Genomic DNA, 25,010 nt, shown 5'->3' with positions numbered 1-25,010 from the left:
ATGTATCATATAGCTCCCCTCCTCATAGAAGGAGAAAAACAAGCCTCAGTGACTTTTTCAGTAGCAGCTCCACCTCTGTTATCTCTATGGGTTCAAATACTGGTTCTGCCATTTACTAGTAGTAGGACCCTCAAGGAGACTATAACCAACTAAAAAACTGGAAAGTTAACTGAGAAAGAAATAATATCACCTTAAACTTGTGATTATTTTTCTTCTAAGAACCCATAATGGTTTAACAAACTTATCTCTCTCTTTTATAATGTCCCTTATGAGGCATGCAAGGTAGTATCTTGAATTTATAGGTAAGGAGACAATTATAGACTCTAAAAGTAACATAAAGGGAGACAACAGTAAAGACATTAGCTTCTTATATATTCTCATTCTTCAACTTCAGGGATCCCAGATTATTATTTTTGCTACCTAAAGAAATTAAATAGAATAGCACTAGCATTTTATAAAGTCCATAAATCCTAATGTTTCCAATATAAGCAAATAACTGGTAATAACTACTTGAATTATGGCAAACAAGCTAGAAAACATTAAAAATAAAGTATCTGTTGTTCTTGGTTAGTCAACAAGGTTAAAATAGGTAAGAATCCATTCAATTTCACTTAAAATAGAAAAATTCCTTAGTTCTTAAGAGAAAAAAGAGAAATACAAATTCCTAAGACGAATAAAGATATTCATATGGAATAGCAATCCAGAGACTAGAATAAAAAGGTAGCTAACCTAAGATCAAGCCAAATTAAACCAAATCTTTCACTTTGTACAACTTCCTTGACTAATTAGAGTTTAAAAAAAACCCAATCTTTTCCTTCCTCAAAACCTAGCCCAAACATCTTACCAAACTAATGTCCAATTTCCAGAGGGAAGGCACCTCAGCTTTTAAAACATACGTTTATATGATGTTGGCCATCTGACTTTTAAAATATTAATCTACTTTGATATTAACAAGATTCATCAAATGCAAAAAGATGGAGATTTTATCTAATTTTAAGGCTATAACTGGGATTCAGTTATTTCATATATATGGTCATCTGTATGTCAAGGAGATCTAAATCCAGCTAATATAACAAAGCTTTCAGCATTTCTTAACACTCTGCTCCTTTATGTAAGAAGAAAGTTTAAAAGATAAAACCAACAACAATGCTTCAATTCTTAAAGTTAGGTAGGCAGTTTTCAGCTTGCAAGCATTCAATTTACATCTCTTCTGCAGACAACACTTGCCCTTATCCCAGCCCCTGCTACCCCCGCCCATAAAAGCTGTAATGAACAAATCTAGGATTATAAGAGAAATTACATTCATATGTAGAATAAGGGAAAAATCTAAGAAAACCAGGAACACCTTAGTTGATTTGACCCCGGGGACATTTAAGACTGGTCTGCCTTCATGGTAACCCACCTGCCACCAAAATGCCAACCTGCCTTAATTTTTTTACTTGATTTTATTAGACTCACCAACATTCTATGGATAAGAGATTAATATCCCCCTTAAAATTTCAAATATATCTGCAGTTCTTATAGGCTTATCAGTTGTTCACACAATGTGAATTAGCTCAAACCACATTCCTCCAAACTCCTAAGACCAAGTTACACTAAAAGAGAGAGATTTCAGGGAGTGGGGCAATTTTGGAACACAGAACAATGTTAGATCTCCATGATATACTGAAGTTGAAGGCAAGAGGGTGTTCAAACCAGCATGAGGGCTTTATATAACACTCAGGAAGACCAATCACAACCTGAGCACATCCAAAAAAGGAAACCAGGTTGGTGAGGACTAGAAAATAGGCTATCCAAGACTCTGTTCAAGTACCTGGGGAGTCTAGCTGGAAAAGAAAAGACTAAGAAAGGACAGGAATACCCTCTTCAGGTCTTAGAAGCAACACGGTTAAGTGGGAAGAGTACTGACAATGGTAGTGCCAGACCCACCACCTGCACAATCTTGGGCAAGTCTCTTGACTTTTCTGGCCCTGCAGTTTCTTCATTTGTGAAAGGAGAGAGCTGGGATAAATGACCTCTCAGGTCCCTTTTGGCTCTACATGTATGATCCTAAGGAGCTGGAGCCTGTTATTCAGGGCAAGGGACTACATGTGTACTTCTTGGCCCCAGGAACAGTTGAGGGGCAATTGCAGAGGCAGATTTTGGCCCAATTTAAAAAAAAAATTTCCTAACAAGAACCATATAAGAATGGAATGAGCTACCTCAGCAGGTAGAGGGCTTTTTATGCAGAGGCTCAATGACCAGTTGTTAGGAATGCACCATTCTTCCAAGTCATTCAGGTTTACATCCTTGAAGTCATCCTGAAGTCAGCTTTGATGCTTTCCTCTCATTCTCAACCTCTGTGTGAAAACAGCTGACGAGTCTTGACCATTCTACCCTCACCACATAGCTTGTGTCTATCTTTTTCTCAACTTAAAGAGCTAGCTCAGGTCCTCATCATCTGCATCCAGTTCCTTCTCTAATCCACCCTCCACAAAAGATGCCAAATTCATATTCCTAAAACAAAGATCTGACCATGTCCTCCTCAAAAAGCTTCAATGACTGCTCAGTGCCTCTAGGATAAAGTATTTACTCTTCAACCTGACATTTAAAACCTTCCACAATACTCTAACTTGAAAACCTTCCAGTCTTATTTCTTATTATACCTTCACAAACTATCCAATCCAATAAAACTAGCCTGCTCACTGTTCTCCATACAGTTCTGGCTTCTATAAATTTGCACAAGTGATTTCCTATAAATGATATGCACCTCGCTTCTTAGGAAGCCAGGCTTTCTTCAAAGCACAGGTCCAGGACTACCTCCTACAAAAAGCGACTCCTAATCCCTCATAGCTCTTTCTTGAAACTACTTGTATTTTTTTTTTACACATTTACTTCTGTACTTGTTCTATAGGCCCAGTACTAGCTACCATTTGTGTAATGAAAAAAGGTTTGCAAAGCATTTCATCTATATTATCTCATTTGATATTCACAACAACTTTGTGAAGTAGGCACTATTATTATTAGTATTGTTTTTTTAACTCTGAGAAACTAAATGACTTGCCCAGGGTCACAGAGCTTCTAATAGTCTGACATAGGATTTAAAGTCAGATCTTCTTGACTCCAACACTCTATCTACCACCACAGCCTCCTAGGAGGTATCAGAAGAATATAAGCTCCTTGAAGGCAGGGATCATTAATTATTTTGCATATAATATGAATTAACTAATAATTAATTAATTAGCAATATAATTATTAATTATATTGTTTATTTTGTTTTGTCTTTGTTTCCCCAGAACCTAGCATAGTGTCTGTCACATAACAGGTATTTAATAAATGTTTGCTGAATTAAACTAAATACTAGAGGGAAGCTCCCTCTTCAGATACATGATAGACTCTGAGACCTCTGTTTTTTCAAATCTGGGATTCTTAGGGCTTGCAGGAAAGGATACTCTAAGGTGGGGGGAGGGGTGGAAATAGGGGTGAGACTATGCCAAAGATAAACTAAACCTACCTCAAACATTTGCCTAGGACTAGCACTGCTCCCAGAATCAAAGAGCTATGTAAATGCTAGCTATTATTATTGATGTTGTTTTCTTTATGGCCTCAGGCTTAAGTGCCTGGCACATTGTGAGGACTTAATATAATCTTATTGATTGATTGACTGTGGGTATTTTATTTTGAAGACTTGATTGATACTAGGGACACTGATAAAATAAATAGTACAAAGTCAGAAAGTCTTAAGCTAATAACTCGAATATTTAAGAGCATGTCTTAAATTATATATAATCTTAATGTTCCTGTGTGTTTTAATCTTTGTAACTTTTCTATAATTTAAAGTGAAATTATTTTACCAGTTTCATATAAATTTTCCATGACAGTGATTATATAATCCAGCCATTATGGAAGCAGCTGAGACCTGGTATTGGGCCAGGGCAGCTGCTGTGTGAGTACTATATAAATGCAGTGAGAATTTACTGTCAAATCCCAGATAAGCTATGTTTTTAGCAGTGAGGGGGCGAGAGATTGGTAAAAATTTTAAACACCTCGGAAAACGTCAGGCCATCTGTTGCATCTTGATATACTTAAACTTTTTCTAGCCTTGTAGAAATGTAGAAAATAAGAATGCTTCTCTTTTCCAACAATGAAGACTGTCATTTTTAATTTTCTTCTCTTCACTAATTTTCTTATCTTCTCAGGGACTGAGGTTCTTAATAAGGTGTTATGTTTTCTAAAACCCATAAATAGTGATTCTTCTTGGTTCCTGAAAATTTATTTGCAAATCATATTTATGAAAAGGTTGTGTTCCAAATTTTCATTTGTAAATTGGTTATGTAGAACTGGGAATTTCCCCAGAATAGGCTAGTTCACAAGAATCTATTTAGCCTATAATTTAGCTAAACTATATAGTTCCTCTTTAAAATTAATACAGTAGACTAAGTGATCTTGAGGCACCTTTCAGCCCTAAAATGATATATTAAGGGAAGCCCTCTGATAATAACAATCCTGAATAGTACATGAAGTACATCAAGAAATTCAGTAAGGCTAAATAAATAAAGCTCGAGAGAACCTGGTAAATAATAAGATTCCTTTGAAAACTGTACTTTGTTTCCCTTCTATTTTTCCCATTAATTTTAATACGGACTGGAATCTGATTTTAAAAAGTTACAATATGTACTTGTAGTCACCGAAGGCAGTTTCAAAAGAGTTGTTACTGACAATGTTAGCTAAGCTATTATTAACAGAATTTATACCTAATAGCTTGAACTAAAGATGATATGACCTTTGGGCCATGAAAAAATGCTCCAGCCTTAAAAACTGCTATGCTTTTATGCTTCAGTTGGAAAATATCACCAATAAAAGAGGAAAAGCCAGGGGACAAATCACTACCAAAAGAAGCAAGCACCTACAATGATTTGGAAAAGTCCTATTTTTCCTACAAATAACATTAAAATCCATAATTAATTTTTAAGAAATAGCAGATATGACAAATATATTATTTTCTTGACAAATTTTCTGAGCAAAAAATCATAGAAAACTTTCACAATTCAGAGAAAGAAAATAAAAGTATAATGAATGCTTTCAAATTCCTCAGCACTCATGGGTCCAACATGGGCACAGATGCAAGCCCCTTCAACCTTTCTCATCCACTGAGGTTTTTGTCCATGTTTAAACACTCCATAAATTCTCTACCTATCATGGTGAGGTACTGATTCTGGGGTCTCAAATCTATGTACAAGCTCTGGTAAGTCCTACCAAGTTGAAACACTTTTGAGTCCTAGCCCAGAAACAGACTGTGTAATTGAAGACCAAGGACCAACCTAACTAAACAGAGAAAAGCTCATTCGATTCGATTCGATTCAATTCAATACAATACAACATTCATTAAGGGCTTACTAGGAGCAAGGGGCTGCAAAGCTAAGGCACAAAAACAAGGGATTTAACTTTTTTCCAACACCCAAATCCTCAATAATTTTGCAAAAAATTAAAAGACCACTGTTTTTGTCTACATCTCCTTTGGTATTATATTTGTAATATCATTCACACACATACATACACACACACATCTATATATGGTGGGGTTTTTTTTTAGCATAGTTCAAAATACTTTATAAGCATTCTCTACTTCAACATGGACATAAAATATTCTAAATGTTTAAAAATTCTTTTAGAATTTGAAAATTCAGTAGACTTTAGCAGGGGATCACAGGATGGTAAATAAATATTATGAAATGGCCCAAGCTTACTAAGGCTTACTTAAAACAACTTGTTTGTTCCACACTTCCCACCCTACCCCTAACCTCATGTACTTTTTTTCTGACTTTGAAGACTGATGAATTGCCAAGGACTAGATAGGTGAGCAAAGGGGGAGCATGAAGACTGGAAGGATACTGCTTGCCAGTGATAGCAAAGGTAGTTTCTGTGCAACCTCCTTATGAGTTCAACACTGATTTGTCTGGACAAAATTTATTCCAAAAATGGGTTACAATCTAAGAGAGGCAATAACCTGGGAAACACACATATTTGGGGGGCAGGAATAAAAAAAAAAGAACAAGGCAGAAAGAGTTTAGAGAGGTAGGAAGAAAACCAGAATAATACTAGGTCACAGAGGTTGAGAGAAGAAAGAATTTAAGAAGAAATAGTCCACAGTATCAAATGCTGCAGAAAAGTTGGGAGATGATGAGGACTGAAAAGAGAACACTGGATTTAGCGATGAGGGTCAATGGTAACCTTCCATAGAGCAGTTTTAACTGAGTGGGGAGAACAGTAGCCAGGTTCCAGGGATTATGGGGTGAGAAGTGACATAAAAAGCTCTAATTCTTAAATGAGCAATAAACTTTACCTTTAGAGGCCTCTGGAAAATACTACAAAGTGTTATTTTTAAGCTTAAGAGGCTCTTTGTCCTGATAACAAGAGAGTAAAATAGTTCCAGGAAGGAAGGACAACTGTAGCCCTCTTTGATATTCCCTTCCTTTGAAGCCAGCCTGTTTCTGACCCCTCTTTGAGCTGCAAAATGAATTCACAGGACTTTCACATCTGTGTGGATACTTAGAAACCTTTACATGAACTTCACCCTTTTGGGAGAGGGAGCCAAGTCTAAATTTCAGCCTCACAGTTTTCTTCTCTGCAACAGTAATAAAGAACTTGTTCCTAAGCATAATTTATTGTTACTGGAATTTTTTCCTCAACAGCTAAATAACAAAAAAAAGTAGAGGTAACAAGTACAGATGAATTTTCTGAGAAGTTTGGCAGTGAAGAGGTGACAGAAAGGACAATAATTTGAGGGGAGTAATTAGATTGAGGAAAGGTTATCTTAGGATAAGGGAAACTTGAGCATGGATCAAAGAAACAGAGATAGTAAAGCAGAAAGAAAATACGAAAGCTTCCACAGAGGAGACTATTAAAACCAAATCCCAAAAAAGGCAGAAGATAGGACAATCAACAGAACTAGAAAAGGTTTGCCTTGGGAAGGAGCTACTTCCTTGTCAGAAAGAAAAGCTAAGCAGGAGAGGAAGATAAAGAGAGGTTCTGAGCTTGAGGAGGGAAGTTGTGAGAATGTATAGTTTACTGCCCAAATGTCTGTCAAGTATGAAATGAAGCCACCTGCTCAACTTCAGGGAAGCAAGATAATAGCTAAAGACTTGAGAGTAGAATAGGAATAATAAATACAGACAAAACTGGCTATTAATTCTATAGGAGATGAATAAATATACTGCATTACAGTACTGAGGTCAGATAGTATAAATATGTAATAGAGCCAAACAGCATAACTAACTGCAGGATTTTTCTTTAGCCTTGCTCAGCAACCTCTAAGTTGATAGCAGGGTTTTCCCAGGATTTGGGATTAACAAAGCAAAAATGGTCAGACAGTCAAGGGGATGAGACAGCAGTGAGTACACTGCTGAAATAGCTGATAATGACATTCAAGATGAGAAGGGAGGCAACTGGAGTCAAAACGGAGGTGACGGGCGGGGTTAAACAAAGAAGGTTCAAAGAACCAGACTTCACAATTAAGACGATGAAGAGGTTCAATACACAGGAGGGTGAGGTAGAAAATAAGGAGATGGTCAGGAATGGGAATTTCAGAATTTAAGATTTTTGAAGCAAAGAAGTTCTGAGTAACAGTGAAATATAAAATACGAGTGTGAAGTATGAGTAATTAGAACACAATTGTAGCTGAGTTTATATATTCACCATCTTCTCAGGATCTAGGGCATAAACCTAGTTGCTGGTTAGGGTTGAGGATGCAATCTATAGCCTTGGAACAGAATAAAACTAACTGGCTACCACAGAGACCAGTCATTCCTTTAGCCTTATTATAAGTACAGTGCTTTAACCAAGTAAGAGAACTAGCCATAAAAAATTAAGAGGTTGGCCTATTTAAAGCACAAAGGGAGAGACAACAGATCTCATATCCTCTAGTTCTGTTGTACAGAACCTGGCACAACAAGGATGTCCAATGATTACAGAATTATAGAATTTTAGAGATAATTTAATCTAATGCCATTTGGCAGATGAGAAAACAAACCCAGAGAGTTTAAGCAACTTATATAAGTTCATATAACTAGTTAATGGCAGAATTAGAGCTAGAACCCAAATCTGGCAGCTCCCAAATCAATGTTCTTTCCTATACACCCACATGTCAATAATAATAATAATATATGAAATAAGAGAGTCATACCGATGTACTGGCTGTTGTATCCTGGAATGTCGAAGGTCTACCTTCCTGTTGTGGCTCACTTAAGGAGAAAGAGTTTTTTAAATCTGGCACAGTGACAGACTTTCCAGATGAATTGACTTCTGCCTAAAAGAAAAAGATAAACATATATGTATATGTGTACACACACACACACACACACATATGAGAAGAGGAGAAACTGCAGACTAATCTACAAACTTAATTTTATCTGTTTTACTATCATATTTGGGGCATACAAAAGAAACATGAGATATGGTCCCTACTCTCCAAGAGTTTACAATCTAATTAGGGAAACAAGAATGACAGAGAAGAAACGACCAGAAAACTATTAAATGCTAACCTGTCTGGTCATGGCTAACTACAACAGAAAAGGAAAATATAATCAGTGTGGGATGGGGTAGCCGAAGAAGGCTTTAAGAGGGTGATTTGGGGCACTGATGTACACACAGATTTAAACAACTGGACAGGAAAAAGACAAACATCTGTTAATACCAATTCAAATGCATTAGTAAATAGCTATTTCACTAAACTGAGGTTTCAGGAAAGTCACCATTTCTTGTTGTTTTTTAATCTGATAAAATATTTCAGGTCTTCCATTTGGACAGATTCACCCATTCACTCATCTCTTATAATTTTCTACAATAGTCCCATTACTTCATCTGCACAGTCTTGTTTACAATATACCTAAAATGACCTCCTTGATAATAACTGCTTATTTGGGATATATCTACATGGTACTCTAATGAAATTAAAGTTACATGTATCTGTGAAGCTCTTTTGTTCCTAAGACAAATTAGAATTGTGCAACATTAGGTGTGACTATCTAATAATAATCATTTTTACCAGTCCCACATTGTAACAAAAAGGGAAACTTGAGTTTACGGTTCAATTTTAGGTTTCTTAAATTAAGTTTTTCAAAGACATCTGCTTAATATAAGAATATGAAAAATTACCACAAAGGGGTCACACCTCAGCATTTTACCCACAGGATAGCATGCTCAAAAGATAGAAGCTTAGTTTTTGCATAAGGAGCTAAGTACCTCATGGGTTTTAATGGGGGTGAGGAAAATGAGAGAAGAGAAGAAAATGATGAAGAAGGCAATCAGATAAATATAAAAAAAGCCATATCAAAAAAATTGGGTAGAATTGGAGAAGTAACTTTCAAAACAATGGCTGAGGGGAAGCTCTTAAACAATGGATAAAGGAAATTATAGAAGATGGAAAATTATACTTACACAAAATTTTAAAACTTTTGCATAACTGAAATCAACATAACTAGAATAAGAAGACTGCAGAGTGAGGGAAAGATATTTGTGTGAAACGTATTTTTCTAAGATATACAAGGAATGGACTCAATTATATAAGATAGAGTCATTCCCAAATAGATAAGTGCTCAAAGGATATGAGCAAACAGTTTTCAAAAGAATATATGCAAAATGAGTAACCATATAGAAAAATTCTCCAAGTCACTGCGAACTACAACTGAGATCTCATGTCATATCATCAAATTAGCAAAAATGATAAAAGACAAAAATAATGTTGAAAGGGTTGTAGGAAGTCAGAAAAACACTAAGAAATTGTTGTTGGAGCTGTGAATTCATCTAACCGTTCTGGAAAACAATTTAGAATTATGTAAAGAAAGTTAATTCATTGTTCATGCCCAGCAATCCCACTAGTGGCATTTACCCCAAAGAGGTCAAAGACAAAAACAAAGGTCCCATATATAACAAAATATTTGTAGCTGCAAAAAACCCTCAAGAAACAAACAGAATGTCTGCTGAATAGAGGATAGTTAAACAAATGATGCTATATGAATGTAATGGTATAACATTTTACTGTAAAAATGAGTTATGAAGAATTCAAAGAAAAATGGGAAGATTCATGTGAACAGATGCCAATGGAACAAAGCAGAAAGAAAATGACTTACAGAATGATGACATAAATGAAAAAAACAAAAAAGGTAGCTGAACTCAGCTTAAGTACAATGACCAATAATGATTTCAAAAGGCTGTAGAAACAGTTTTCTCCCTCTTTTTGGTAAAGGAAGGATTTAGGAAAGAATGCATATGTAGACAGACAGTTGTACAGGTCAGTATATGAGGGGATAGAGATTATTAGAAAATGACCGGGATGTAAAAAACAAAGACATCAATAAAACTTTTTTTTTTAAACAAAGAGTAAATCAGGCTCAGGCCAACAACAGTGGTAGAGATCCTAAACTCTCCACATGCTAGGTGTGTCAAAGATGTTAGGTAAAGAGTATGAAGAATTAGTAGAGCAGATGGAAACAAAATATAGATGGAAAAACAGGGTAGGCACAATAACAGAGAAGAGTGAAGAGAAGGGAGACAAAGCTACATTGATTGATGGTGGGAGTTGACCCAAAGTTATAAGAACAGATGAAGTAGGTGGGGTAACCTGGTAAGGGATACCAAAACCGACTATCCTGTGAAGGAACAGATAACCAAGTGCTCCAGGCAGCCCAAAGCAGGGTATACTCATACAGTTCACTTTTCTTGTAAACTATGGAGCCTTTCTTCCCTCTCTCCTCTCTGCCTCTCCCATCTTGATCTCTGCTCTTTCTTTCTGTCTATAGCTCTTTCTAGATCTGTTCTTTCTCTTTCCACTTGTATCTCTTCCCTCCATTTATGCTATTCTATCTTCCTCTCAATTTCTTGTCTCTCTTTCTTATCCTTGTCTCATCCTCTTTTCCTTAGACTGACTGTAATATGAAACTAAAGTATATTTTTAATATCATTTGCTCTTCACCCTTGCTGTATTAGGTAAATATCCAGCAAGAAAAGCCTACCTACTAAATTAATAGCAGTACTCTGAAAATTTCCTGAACTAGACATGTTTTATTATAAAACATGTCTTTTTAAAAATTATCTTCCAAGCCCTCATATAAAACATAAATACTTTAATTTCCATATAGATAGTTGCCTCCAGAGCACCTTTAAAAACACATAAAACTGTCTAAGTTCCTAAGTTACAAGCAGGGAAATAGTCATTTAATTTTGCTAAAAATAAACTTCCCTATTCAGCCCAACCCAGACAGCGCCATCTATCTTACCACGTGTCAATCTTTGTCTTCTACATTAACTACCTAAAATTCTTTTATCTGACATCTGATAAGACTGTAAGGTCTTTGTAAATAGCTATCATCTGATACATAGTAGGTAAGCAATCCATGCTTATTGATCACTGAACTCTACTACTCTGCAGAAGATAACAAAGAATGTAATGATGATGTCACCTTAAATTTTTAGATCACTTTCACATAATTTCATCAAATTCTCAGAAAAACCATGTAGGGTAGGCAGGACAAATATCACCAACATTTTGCAGATGAGGAAATAAACTCAGAAAAGCTAAGTGTCTTGCCCAGGATTACACAGCTAGTTAAGTGGTAGATTCAAATATTTCAGTTTTCTAATTTGGTGAATTAAAATGTTTGTGTTCTAACTAAGTCCAGGGCTCTTTTCATTTTAATCTAGCTGGAAATGATTAAGAGCCAAAATGAGCAACTAATGATAAGTGGTTCAGAGATAAAAGCACGAGCTAGCATTCATTTAGAAATTAAATTCCAAAAGTATAGGTGTGGTTATTCCTACAGAATACAAACATACTATTATAGAACCCCAGGAAATATCTTTTCTTCCTGACAGGAAAATGGGAGGAATCCTAGCTAAAAATCCATTATGTAGTTTACCTTGAAACTGATTTGTCTAGCAAGTTCCTTGGCCTCTTGATCGGCCTGACTTGAATCACTTCCTGATGACAAAGGCAACAGGGCGATCTTCATTGCTGAACCACATCCTTCACAACAGAAATCTTGTGACCTGGTGAGAAATAAAAGAATTCTAAAACGATTGCTATCAAGAATTCTCTCAATGAATGGAAACAAAAATAGTTGACTGTGATTCCCTTTTTACAAAGACATAAAACACTGAACAAATAAAGTTTTACTTTAAAAGAAAAAATATTGAAAAGCTCAGCCCACATATGCACACTCGTATGCTTTCTAGGTTGGAAAACCAAGAAAACATTTTCCCTGAATAAAATATACTTTTAAATTTGGATGTACATTTTAAGTCACCAAATTAGAAAACTGAAACATTAATAGATTTTTTTCAGACTTCTTTTTTTCTCTTTACACCAAATTTGGCCACCTAAACCATGGGTTCAAAAAGTTAGCAAATATTATTAAATATATTTTTCCAATCACAATATTTTATTGAGTGATAAAACCAAACCATAAATTGAGATCTTTTCTGTTCCAAATAAAACTATTAAGTGTAACTAACAACTATCCCCCTCGAGCAGATGATAAGTTCAATAAACGGCTACATTTTTCAAAAACTCCAGTAAACATTCTCACAAATACTCTTATATTTATAGTTATGCTCATGACAGTATAAACACAAGTTTACCACAACAAAAATATAATTTTCTTACCTTACAGTGAAACACTCCTTCTAGTATAAAAATTTCTGAAATAAGGTTCCAACCATGGTAGATTACAGAAGATAAAATAACTCAGAATTTTCATAACATTAGAAAAGCTCATTCTGTCACTAATATTTTTCCTCCATATGCCAATTACAGAAAAGATTTGCCAACCACAATAAGAACCTGAATGCTACCAAACTGATAAACACTTGCTTAACACAGGTCTACAAAATACAATATTCATTTATCTAGAGGAAAAATCATATTATTTATACTGCAGTCGCATTGCGCGCACACACACACACACACACACACACACACACATACACACACATATATATATTTGCCCCAGTGCACTACAAATGTATCAAATGTCTTTAAAAATAACCAATCATTTTTACTGTGACAGGTCCACATATAATACAAAAAAAGCACCATTCAAAAAAGGCTTTACATGTGTACATCTGTTTCTACACTACGTATTTAATTAGCTAACTGAAAAAACAATATGGCTTTGCTGATTTGAAAATGAGGGGTCTAATGATCTCTAAAATCCCTTCTATCTTTAAATTAAATGATTTATGACAGAATGAAAATATAAGTAGAGGTCAGAAGACCTGGGATAGATTGCCAAGGAGGCAATAAATTTTCACTGAAATGAGTATCTTATGAAAGTTGTCATTTTACACCAAAGCCTACTAAAACAGTTTGCATATTGCAGGTGCTAAATGGAGTTGGGGATCTGGGTTTACAACCCACCCATGATCTTGGGCAAATCAGTTAACTTCCTTGGGCCTCAGTTCCTCATCTGTAAAACGATGGTTTGGGACTGACATCTTTGGTTCCTTCCAGCTCTAAGTCTATGATCCTGTGATGTAATTTCCCCATTATGCATGTAGTGTTCACAATTTTCTTATTTTTGTTACTGTCTTAGTAATAAGACATGTCTTATCGAAACACTTTAAGTTTAATAGTCAGTACTTGGCAATTCGAAAATGTCTGAGTTTTTGCAAAAGCCTTTTAGTGCCTAGGAGAAAAAACTAAGCCATTTCTGGATGGTGATGATGGCGCACTCATCATTTGCAGAGTGCTGAAAAACTTTTTTCCCACCATAGGCATAAATACCCCTCCTTTCACTTTACAGAATCAACCATACAATGAAATCCTGACATCAGAATTTCTGTAGCCTCTGACTGAGGGAGCAGGTGAAATTTAAGAGCAAAAGTTCATATGGTATTTACCTACTATATTTCACTGCAACATTATGAAAAAAAATCTACTCCTAGAATGAATCTAATGGAACCTTACTGAGAAGTTCTGCCAACAAAACAACAGGTCATTTACTGCTGCTTTTATATGAAGTTAATCAAGTAATTTGATATTTAAGAACAAGTCAGCTCATGGAGATAGAATGAAGTTAGGAAAAAACAAGCATCATTTCTTCAAGGTACATGCTTTGTAGGTCTGGAAAACAACTTAAATACTAGATAAAGAATAAAATGTAAGGTACTCACTTTTTGGCAAGAGCTCTTCTTTCCTCAGGTGAGTAGTCTAGAGACCCTATGGCACCTTCTCCTTTTGTTGGCATAAATCCAATGATGGCTAACAATGCTGTTCTGACTGAAATGAACAACCCAACATTCAATCTATATGTGAAATTAAAAAGCATTAGATTCCCACCACTGGAGTTGGGGAAAAACAAACACCAAAACCCCCCAAATTTTTAGGCTCACATGATGGAATACTTAAGTAAAATAAGACATCCCTAATACCCTCATCCTGTATTTATCTGACAGCAAATGTGAAAATCGGACTAAATTTTACATTTTTTCTATTCAATATTTAATATTGTATAGCAATCACTTTAATCTCAGAAGAAAATTAATTATTAATTATAAACTGGTAAGAAGTTCTTTAAATAAGATTAATTATAACAATAAACTGATACTTACTACTCCATGAAGGCTGCCAAGTTTCAGGATGATGTCCTGAGATGCTCAAACAAATTTTCTTGCCTACTTCAAACCTTCCATTAGCCTTAAGGATAAAATAATTTATACTTATCACAAACATGTTTTAAATAATATTTCTTTAAGACTCTTAGTTTTAGAAGTTGCTTTTAACAATTTTAAAAATACTTAATTGGATTCACAAAAATAGAATGAACTGATAAGTATTTGTTTAGCTCCTAACTCTGCATCTATCACCATATTAAGCTCTATCTAGGACACACAAAAAAAACAATATGGTTCCTGTTTTGTGCTAAGCTTGAAATGGAGATTTGGGAGTCACAGAACTAGAGCTTTGAACTACAGAACTGGAAGCCACTTTCTATCATTAAGTCCAACATCTCCTTTATGTTTTAAGGATAAGGAGATACTGAGGGCCCAGAGCAGGTAAGCAAATTGTCCACATTAAAACAACCAGCTAGTAGCAGAGCTAAGAGTAGAAATCAAGTTTCCTGAATCCTTAGCCCAGTGCCTTTAACCCTTCTACTATGCTAGGCATCCATGAAAAGATGCTAGTTGAAGTTGCACTGGAAGATGAGTTGAGGGAATAATTATATAAAAAGCAGACGCTTAAGACAGAACTCTGTGGCATAATTACTGTTAAGAGTTTGGCAAGAAGCAGCAAAGGAGGCAGTATGGAGGAGAAGCAGAAGGGCACATTGACAAGAGTCCATCAACCAATCAACAAGCATTTATAAATCTGGTCTCCTGGGTCCTAGCTCGGTGCCTTTAATACTCTTCTGAGAGGTCTCATCATATTTAAAAGTGGAAATGTAAGAACTATGAGACCTGGGGAAGAAGGGAATAATTATAGGAGTGCTTTATTCATGTTACTATCTTCACTTTCAGCAGATATGTTTAGGACTCTTCTTTTAACATATATTCTCCTTAAGTAGTTAATTTAATTCTTGAAACAGGGCAACCAGAATATACGCCATCTTGGAGTGGGGGGGAAGGTAGAAATGGGGAGAAAATTTGTAATTCAAACTCTTGTGAAAATCAATGCTGACAACTAAAAATATTAAACAAATAAAATGAATTAAAAAAGAGGGAAAAAAAGAAAGACAAAAAAATATAATTCTTGATAAAATGTAAATATTTTCACTGAAACTTGTAACAATTCAGGCAGTTCCCATCTTACATTTAATTCACAGCACATGACTAGCGGCTGCATCAATGTTGCTGAGGGAGCTGCCCAGCCCTCAAGTGTTCAAACTGCCTTTCTCTTTCTTCTCCACACCCTCCTATGTCCCACCATATCAATAACACCCAGAGCTTCAATCTTAGAGGAGGAGCTCAGGAGTTCAGAGCTCCTAAGAGTGACTAGTACTCAGGGTCACAGTCAGTACCATAACTCAGTTTCATTACGGGTAAAACTGGCTTTTGTAGATTGACATGGGAAAACAGTCATTGCCACTTGCTGAGAGAAAAAGGATTCAGAAGTTTCACCTCTCAAAAAATAAAAAAGTCTGGGGATTTCACTGATTGGGAAGTGCCCTCCAACAATGCTGATTCTCCAACCATCCATGCCAGCCTATCCTATGTTACTCCTGTCCATGTTCTCGCACAACGTAGGAGTCCACCTAATATGCTGAGGGTCTTCCTTGCTTTCTCTTAACAATTAAGGGGACCTAGGAATACTCTTGTTACCATATGACCAGGCCATCTTCTCTCCTATCATACAATTCCTGATCTTCTTTGGAGTTTATCGTATGTTGTAGCCTTCTCACACCCACAATATGTCTTTTCACTGCCCTCTGTGTGATATTTAGTCTTGGTTTTTGGAGGCAGTTACATTCCATGTCTTGCTGCCATAGAGCAGTACCAATAGAATGTTAGCATTAAAAATGGGCTTTTGCTTTCATGGTTAACTTGTGGTCTTCAATTTCCAAAAGGCAATCCAGCCCACTTTTCTCTCCTGTTCAACTCTGGGAAGAATTTATTTTCCTAGAAATAGGAACTGATGAACAGTCTTTATAGGGTGGTCACTGCAATGCTGGATAACAAACTTTATTCACTTGGTTTTCCCTGTGTAAATGGACAGGCCTAACTCCTTCAAGTGATTATAAATCTCTTCCAGGAAAGCCTTGCAAGTTTCTGGGATTTGATACATAAATAAGTTGTCATCCACAAACAAGAGCAACTGAATGACCATCCACAGGGAAACCCTCTTTGACTTGAATTCTGATCTAGATTTCTCCTATCAACCTTATCAAGTATGGGTCTCTCTGTTTTATGTTTCCCTGATGTTTATTATCACAGAGTTGTTGGGAAAATGTTATTTCTATTTTTCTATCTTTCAAGGAATCTTGAATGATTCTGATGTACAGACAGGAGATACTGCCATAAGGCAGTGTTTTGTTCTACCAAATTAATTAATAAACAAAAAGCACAATAGTATCTTATATTCTCTACATCTGTCAGTTAACAGGGAAATGGCAAAGATATAGTCCATGGTTGACCATAACTTAAGAAAACCTGCTTGTTACCTATGAGGAATTTCATCAAGAATTTTTAGAATCATAAAAATAAACATACAATGACTAAAACAAAATGTACGGAGAGAATAATAAATCGAACTCTAATGACTAAACCTTAAAAGCATTTCCCTCTTTTTATTAGAGAGGCAAGCAATGGGTGCATATTTAATGCTGGCTTATCAGGCTAGGTTGATATCAGGCAACAAGCATTTATTAAGCACTGTACTAAGTACAAAGAATACAATGAAAGGCAAAAACATAGTCCCTACCCTAAAGGAGCTCATATTCTAACAGGGGAGACAACATGCAAATAACTATGTATATACAAGATATATACGGTTTAAATAGAAGGTAATCTCAGAGGGAAGGTACTAACAGCAAGGAAGACCAGCAAAAGTCTCTTGCAGAAGGCAATATCTAAGCTAAAGGAAGGATATGAAGCTTGAAGGAAGCCATAGAAGCAAGGGGGAAAAGATAAGCAGAGAGCCTGGTCCAGACTTTTTTTAGGAGGTGAAGGAGAGTCAATTCGAAGGCAGAGTCTAGGAGACAGTGTTGTATGTGAGGAATAGCAAATTGACCATAGAAGAGCAGAGACCAGTGAAGCTGGATCATAGTGTGTATGAAACAAAGTGCAAGACTATAAAGGGTTGAGGCTGTAAAAGTCTTTAAATGCCAAACAAAGGATTTCATATTTCATCCTGGAGGTAAGAGGGAGCTGTGGTTGAGTTTACTGAGTAGAGAGATGACATGATCATGACAGGTCAACTACTTTGATGGCTGAATAGAGGATGAATTAGAGAGGAGAGAGACTTGAAAACAGGGACTTGAAGCCAATTAGAAGACCATGGCAATAATCCAGGTAAGCCGTGATAAGGGCTTGTCTATTAAGGTGGTGACTATGTAAGTGGACAGTCAGAGATATAGAATTGTCAAGATATGACTACAGATTTGATAATGTGGGGTAAGAATAAGGAGTTTAGGCCAGTAATGTTAAGGGGATTTGAAGATCTTCCCCATGGATTAATAGGCCTCACGTGGAGCCCATTGGGAGATGGACTTGCCTTAGGGGGAAGTTTGCTTATAGGAAGGCTCACATCTTTTGCTAATTTCTAATTAGGCACTGAATCAGGAAGGTTGTGACGCCCTCTGACTCTGAGAAGAGTATATATACTCTGAGGTGAGGTTTTGCTTTGGGGAGCTCACTCACTAGAAGAGTGTTCATGTGTTTTTGGACTCTTGGTAGCCATTAAGGAGCCCCGCCCCAGCTTTGAAAACTCCCATGCTGGTGCTTCTCTCTCTGGTGACTACGTATGTATTGCTACAGTCACAGAGTTGGATCTATCTGTTGATCTGTGCTAATTGCTCAGACAGAAGCCCTGTCTGTTGATCTATGCTATTTTCTGTGCTTGTAATTTCTCTTTGTATTTTCTCTGAAGTTCAGGGTGCTGACTTTTTCCCTGAACTAAGTGAATGATATATGTGTTTAATTAAAGTAAGACTGTTGACCCCTTAAACAGCTATCTTTCCTAGTAAAACAGATCCAAAAACCTGTACTAGAAGTCATCCTGAGTGTGTCAGTATGGTTGCTGCTACAAGGACATCACCCAGGTTTCAAGCCTGGGTTACTAGGAAGATGGCAGTGCCTCAATAGGAACAGGAAAACTGGGAAGAGAAGAGGGCTTGAGGGAAAAATAATGAGTTATGTTTTGGACATTTGAGTTTGAGATGCTTATGTGATATCCAATTTGAGATACCCAAAAGACAATGTGTGATATGAGGACTGTAGCTCTCAGGATAAATTAGGACTAGATATACAGATGTGGGAATCATCTACAGAGATATGATAATTGAAGCCAAGGGAGCTAATGAGATCACTAAGCAAGATTAGTATTGAAGAAAAAAGGCCTAGGATACTAAAGATTTCCTGGGTACCTTCTAGATGAAGATTCAGCAAATGAGACCGAAGAGTGTTCAGACAGGAAGACCAGGAAAGTGTCACGATAATCTAGAAGGGAAAGAATATCTGAGAGGGTGATTGACAGTATCAAATGTTAGAGATGTCAGAAAGGATCAGGACAGAGAAAACGCCATTAGATTTGAAAATTAAGAGCATACTAGTTACTTTGGAGAGAATAGTTCTGAAGAGGGTTTAGAAAGAGGAAGTAGAGAGACTGAGTTCAAATGGTTTTTTCAAAGCAGTTAGCCAGAAACAGAAGAAGAAATATAAGACAATATGATCAGGGATGATGGTATCAAGTGAGGGTTGTTTTTTTTTAAGGATGGAGGAGACTTGGGCATGTTGTGAAGCAACAGGGAAGGAACCAGTAGGCAGATACTAAAAATCAGAAAACTTGAGGATGATGGCAGGGGCAATCTAGAGAAGACTGGAGGGGAGAGGATCAAGGGAACGTGTAGAAGGCAAGGGAAAGGGCTGCCTTTGGTTTTACTTATTTCTTTTTCTTTTGTTAAAAGGACAGATTCACAGGGAAATGGGTATATACTAGGAAAAAGCTGGTGTAAAAATGAAAAAGAATCAATAAAACTTTGAAAAGAAAACTGATCCTTGTCTAGGTTTCTCGGCCTTCCTCCTCCAGTGCATTCAAAGTTCTAAACAACTGACTTACAAATAAAGCTATGTGAACAAACACAATCTGTTAACAAATTAAGGATTTATATACAGGGTATCCCAAAAGTCTTAGTATAGTTTTAAGCTTAATACTTTAACTGCACTAAGACTCTTGGGAACCCTTGTAGTTAGAGATTTTTAAACTTAATAGTGAACACTATAAAAAATTCCATTCAACAAATGTTTATTAAACGCCTGGAACATACAGAGCATTTTTCTAAGATACAAAAAATAGAGTCCCAGCCCTCAGAGTTTACATATATAACCTAGTAGAGAGATCTATCACATATAAAGGTGATTGTAATACAGAATGATGTATAAATGAATACGGAATATGCAAGCAAAGGTGATATAAGTCTGGGAGAGAGAGGTTGTTTCCCATTAGAAGGGTGATGTTAGTGAAAACTTTTGGGGAGGACTAGGCATTTGATCTAAGTTGGACAGAAGAGGAGAAGGTCATTCTAAACTTATGAAACACACAAGCATAGACAGAGGCTGGGAAGTTGAGTTAGGGAGTGGGGGTGGAGGTGGGGGCAGCAAGTCAACCAGTTTGCTTGGTATGGAGGTAACATTCATTTTGTATTCACAGTATACAGAGCACTGTACCTGGCACTAAAGAAATTAAGAAATGATCCCTTTTGCTGAACTTTTTTTCCCCTTTCAATCTTTGTTACAAGGGAACAAATATATCCCTCCCCTACAACACCCCCACTGGGTAGGCAGGAAGAGGGATGTATTTGGAAAACCACAGGTTTCAAAAAAAAACCCTTTTTTTTTTTTTTTAAAGAAATGATCCCTCCTCTCACAAAGTTTTCAGTCTAAAGCAGGGCTGTCCAACCTTAGGTTTTTATTAAAACAACAGACAATATATTTTTATTTACCATTTTAGTGAGAGCTTTGCGGTAGCTCGGCCTCAATTACTAAAGCATATGTAAATTTCTATGCTTGTAGGCAGGCCGCATAAATTGCACTGTGGGCTGCATGTGGCCCAAATGCAGCATTTTGGACAGCCCTAGTCTAAAGGATAAGACAGCAGCATAATACTACATGGTAATACAGACAACATATAAATATTTAAGTACATACATGATGATTTTTTTTCTTTTTTTTAAATTTATTTTTAGTTTACCACACACGGTTCTACATAGTTTTGAGTTCCAGATTTTCTCCCCTCCCTCCCCAAGACGGCCTGGAATCTCATATAGCTACCATGTATAACTTTGCATTGAATTAATTTATACACTAGTCAAGTTGTGGAGAAGAATTATGACCAATGGAATGACTCATGAGAAAGAAGAAACAGAACCAAAAAAAAAAACCCCAAAAACAAAAGAGAAGCAATTTTGTTTTTGTTTTTTTTTTTTGGTTCTGTTTCTTCTTTCTCATACATGATGATTTTAAAAGAGAACAGAAACAACTGAAACAACTAGGGAGATTAGGAAAGACTTCTTCTGGGAAGCAGTATATGAGCTGAGTCTTGAAAAAAGGCAGGGAATACTGTTGCTGTTCATCCTTCATTTCTGAAAAGGACCTCTGACGCCCTGACTTGCACGTGAACTGGATTTAAGTGAGGCAGAGTTGCACAAAATCATCAGCCTTACTCTCTCTTCCTGAGTCATCAAAGTCCAGTGGCAGGACAAAAGTCAAGACGACTGGCAATTCAGTGGGTGACCTTGGCTTCTTTGATGTCTGACCAAAGTCTAAGTGCTCCACAGTACATGCTTCAGCTGCCTTCAAGAGACACTGGAGCAAATTGTTTTCATCTGCCCATTCCACTGGGGAAAGTCTTCATATGGCTGAGATAGACATTCCCCTAACTCACCGACTGGTTTGAGGTCTATTGGACCCTCAGCCTGGTTTAGATCGTCTCTCCAGTTTTACCAGGGTTGACCACTGCACGTGCTATGGTTTCTTGGAGCCACAGGTGAGAGCTGAATAAAAGGTGGACATCAAAGGTAGATAACCAGACCCGAAAAGGGCTCCGCAAGCCCTCACAAACCCCACTAGGGAATATGAGACAGGAAAATGTGTGTTCTGAGTGGACTGATGGACAAAAAGAAGAGAGGCAAGAAAACCCTTTCTGAAGGTCTCTCTGAATATCTAGGCAACTGGTAATGAGGGCTTAGAATAGAAACAGAGAGAAGATTTCTTTTTTGTATATCATAAAGGTTTTCAGTAGTTTTCTACAACTTGGGGGAGGAACTGAGCCTATGATTCCATTGCTGTAATGATCTCCAAAGGCAGAAACCTCTTCCACCAACGCAGATCAACAACTTGTTCAACAGGATTAGGGAGCTGCCTATCTCATGGGAAGCTTAAGTAACTTGCCCAGGATCACAGAGTATTATGTGTCAGAAGCAGGACTTGACCCCAGGCTTGATCCTCTATCCATTCATACCATTCTACTTGTCTTTCTATTATTTCTTTTGTTAAACCAATTACTGTGACTTCCAGGCTCATCTCTAGCTCGTTCACTGTTTGTAAACAAACTAGATATGAAGAACAGAGAAACGTTCTTTTATATGGCACAAACAAGTACTTGGCATGTTACTAGATGCCTCAATTTTGAAGGAAGTTCTTGCGCAAAACTATAACCCCCAGGGGTCACTGACCATGGCCAGAGGGCCTAGAACCCAAGGACAGAATTCAACTGAGGCTCCAGTGTATTATATGAAGAAAAAAATCTACAGTGATCTTACACACATACTCTAAACTATTAATTCAGAGTATGCCAAAATTAAGTTGTCCAAAAATATACTTCGCATAAATTTTGTTCAACTCTGAATCTGCCTGAATTTTAAAAATATGTTTGTTAAACTTTAAAAGAATTCTATATATCTTACCATGTAATACAAAAATTGTGTGGGCTATTTATTAAAAGAATCAAGATAGTCTTAATTACTCAATTCTAATTGCTCAAAACAAATGAATTCTTAAAATCTAAGTATACTTACTGTTAAGAGAATGATGCTTGGCGGTTTCATGGGATATTCTGGTGGCAGTACTATTCGTCCATGATAAACTCCTCCATCAAAATCAGAATCTGGGGGGCCCCTAACAGTGAAGTGCCATTCAAAAAGGTTATCCTAAACAAAACAATCATATATGACTATGAAACATTACCAAGAATACAAGGACAAGTTCATTATTTTTCTGAAGTAAATATCAAGGTACCTTATATAATAACCTGACCTAGAGTATAAGGATGCAATTTAAGGTTAATGTTTAACAATAAAAGGGTACTCAGGATCATTTCTGGACCAAAGATATATATCACCTCTATTCCATAAAACAAAGTAGTAATACTTATCATTATTGGTGGTCACTTATGTGATACCCGTGTTCTAGTGTTCATGCCTGACAGGGAATCCTCCACTAACAGAACAGTGACTCCTTGCAAGTGCCTCACTGTTATCAGATTACCACATAACATAATCCAACAAATAACATAATATTTGTTAAGTGTTTAGCATAGTGCCTAGCACGTATTAGGCACTAAATAAATGATTGCTCCCTCCCTTCCTCAATAGAGAAACATGAAGGATGAAGTTAAAGAAAAAATGAATTTGAATAGTAGCATAAGAAATATCCTTCTGTTGAGATTTAATTAAAGAAAGAAGACGAACTGTTTGACAGTAGTGAAGGGAGATCTATATGATCTACCAATCAATCAACAAGCATTTATCAAGGGCCTACTATGTGCCAGTGTGCTTAGTACCCACTGTTACAGAGCTTACATCCTATCGGGGGATTAATATATATACATGTAAATAGATAACAAGTAATTTGGGGGAGGAGGAAATCAGCAGCTAGAAAGATCAGGAAAAGCTTTATATAGGAATTGGCATTTAAGCTAAACTTTGAAGGAAGCTGTAGATTCTGAAAGGCAGCTGTAAGGAAGGAATGCATTATGATCATGGGCGACAGCCAATACAAAGCACAGACAGTAGTACAATGTCATGTGAAGAGTGTAAGACATTATGAGAAATCATTACTTAAACTAAAATCCCGTCTGAGATTGAAGTGTTGTATTTTAGCAATGCATTGAAACACAAATTTACCATCCCAGAATGAAAGAAGATTTAATGTTCAATAACATTTTAATATCTAATACAATAGACTTTTCATTAAAGTTTTAAAAGCTTCTTAATCGGCTGATAAAATTTCATGATGCATGCTACCTGCCTCCTGACACAGAGGTGAAAGACTCAAGACACAGAAAGACACGCACATTTTTGGACACAGCCAATGAAAGAAATTGTTTTGCGTGACTATGCATTTGTTGGAAGGATTTTGTTTTTCTTTTTTTCCTTTTCTTCCAGTGTAAGAACGAGATGAGAACAAGAGAAAAATTAATGCTTGTTAATGGGGGGGGGGAATATCAAATATTGGAATGCCTGTGTTCCTCTACCACTCAGAAACTTCTCCTTTAAGATCCAAATACAAGGTGTGTCCCAAAACACTCTTCAGGCAGTTTTAAGCTTTAATAGCTTCGAAGATTTTTGGGACACCCTGAATATCAATCAATCCAGTTATCTATTGGCTTCCAGGTTATTCCCCCTCTTTTCTCAGAGCTCAGTACCTGGGCTCACAGTATTCTTCTCCACACCAATTCTCACTCTTTTATTAGTAAATTTCATCATTAACGTCAAAGTCCCCTTCAAAATCCTAGTTTTACAGGGTCTTCAATCTTATTCCCCCATGACTTACTTCCTCTAATCTACTTCAGCCATGTACACTGATGGTCACACCCCTGATCTAAAATGTTCTACTTCGAAAATCAAAAATTCAGAAATTTCTTTATCTAACAATAAACGATAACTCCATATTTCCTTATGCCTCACTCTTCCTAGACCTATGCTTCCTCCTTACCATAACCTCTAGTTCCTCTATTCCTCAGTACCCCTCCTAGCCCATGACCCATCTATGACTTCATTTTCCTCCTTTCCTGATTCCAACCCTATATTTAACCAGTTCTATATTACAAAGAACTGTAATATTACAAAGAACTCTCCAATCCCCTGCTCACCTGTCCTATTACTGGCTCATGCCTTATTAAACCCCAACCCTGGATTATGCCTAATATCTACTCTTTTCCCTAATATTAACATGTTAACTGAATGGTATTGGAGGAAAACAAGCAACCAGGCTGACTTGGTCCCCTACCAATCTGTGTTACTTAATCTTAACTGGACTGCACCCCTCATTGCAGCGAGGCAATCCTATTACTCCTTAATTCATTCTAGCTCTATTGTGCTCCACTC

At 36.6% G+C, this 25,010-nt stretch overlaps 1 protein-coding gene across 1 annotated transcript in view; it reads right to left on the bottom strand.

Annotated features, from left to right (window-relative positions):
- Positions 1–25,010, bottom strand: part of UBE2J1 (ubiquitin conjugating enzyme E2 J1) — a 43,172-nt gene that overhangs the window by 3,038 nt on the left and 15,124 nt on the right. The window contains exons 3-7 of the mRNA XM_036767113.1: positions 22,701–22,832; positions 14,584–14,668; positions 14,146–14,251; positions 11,892–12,021; positions 8,162–8,284 (exon numbers count right to left, since the gene is read on the bottom strand). Coding sequence (XP_036623008.1) covers positions 8,162–8,284; positions 11,892–12,021; positions 14,146–14,251; positions 14,584–14,668; positions 22,701–22,832 — 576 coding nt within the window. The remainder of the gene's footprint in view (positions 1–8,161; positions 8,285–11,891; positions 12,022–14,145; positions 14,252–14,583; positions 14,669–22,700; positions 22,833–25,010) is intronic.

Source organism: Trichosurus vulpecula, chromosome 7, assembly GCF_011100635.1.
Source record: "Trichosurus vulpecula isolate mTriVul1 chromosome 7, mTriVul1.pri, whole genome shotgun sequence".
Lineage (NCBI taxonomy): Eukaryota > Metazoa > Chordata > Mammalia > Diprotodontia > Phalangeridae > Trichosurus > Trichosurus vulpecula.
The sequence above is the reverse complement of the archived record's forward strand: the minus strand, read 5'-3'. Positions and strand labels throughout refer to the sequence as shown.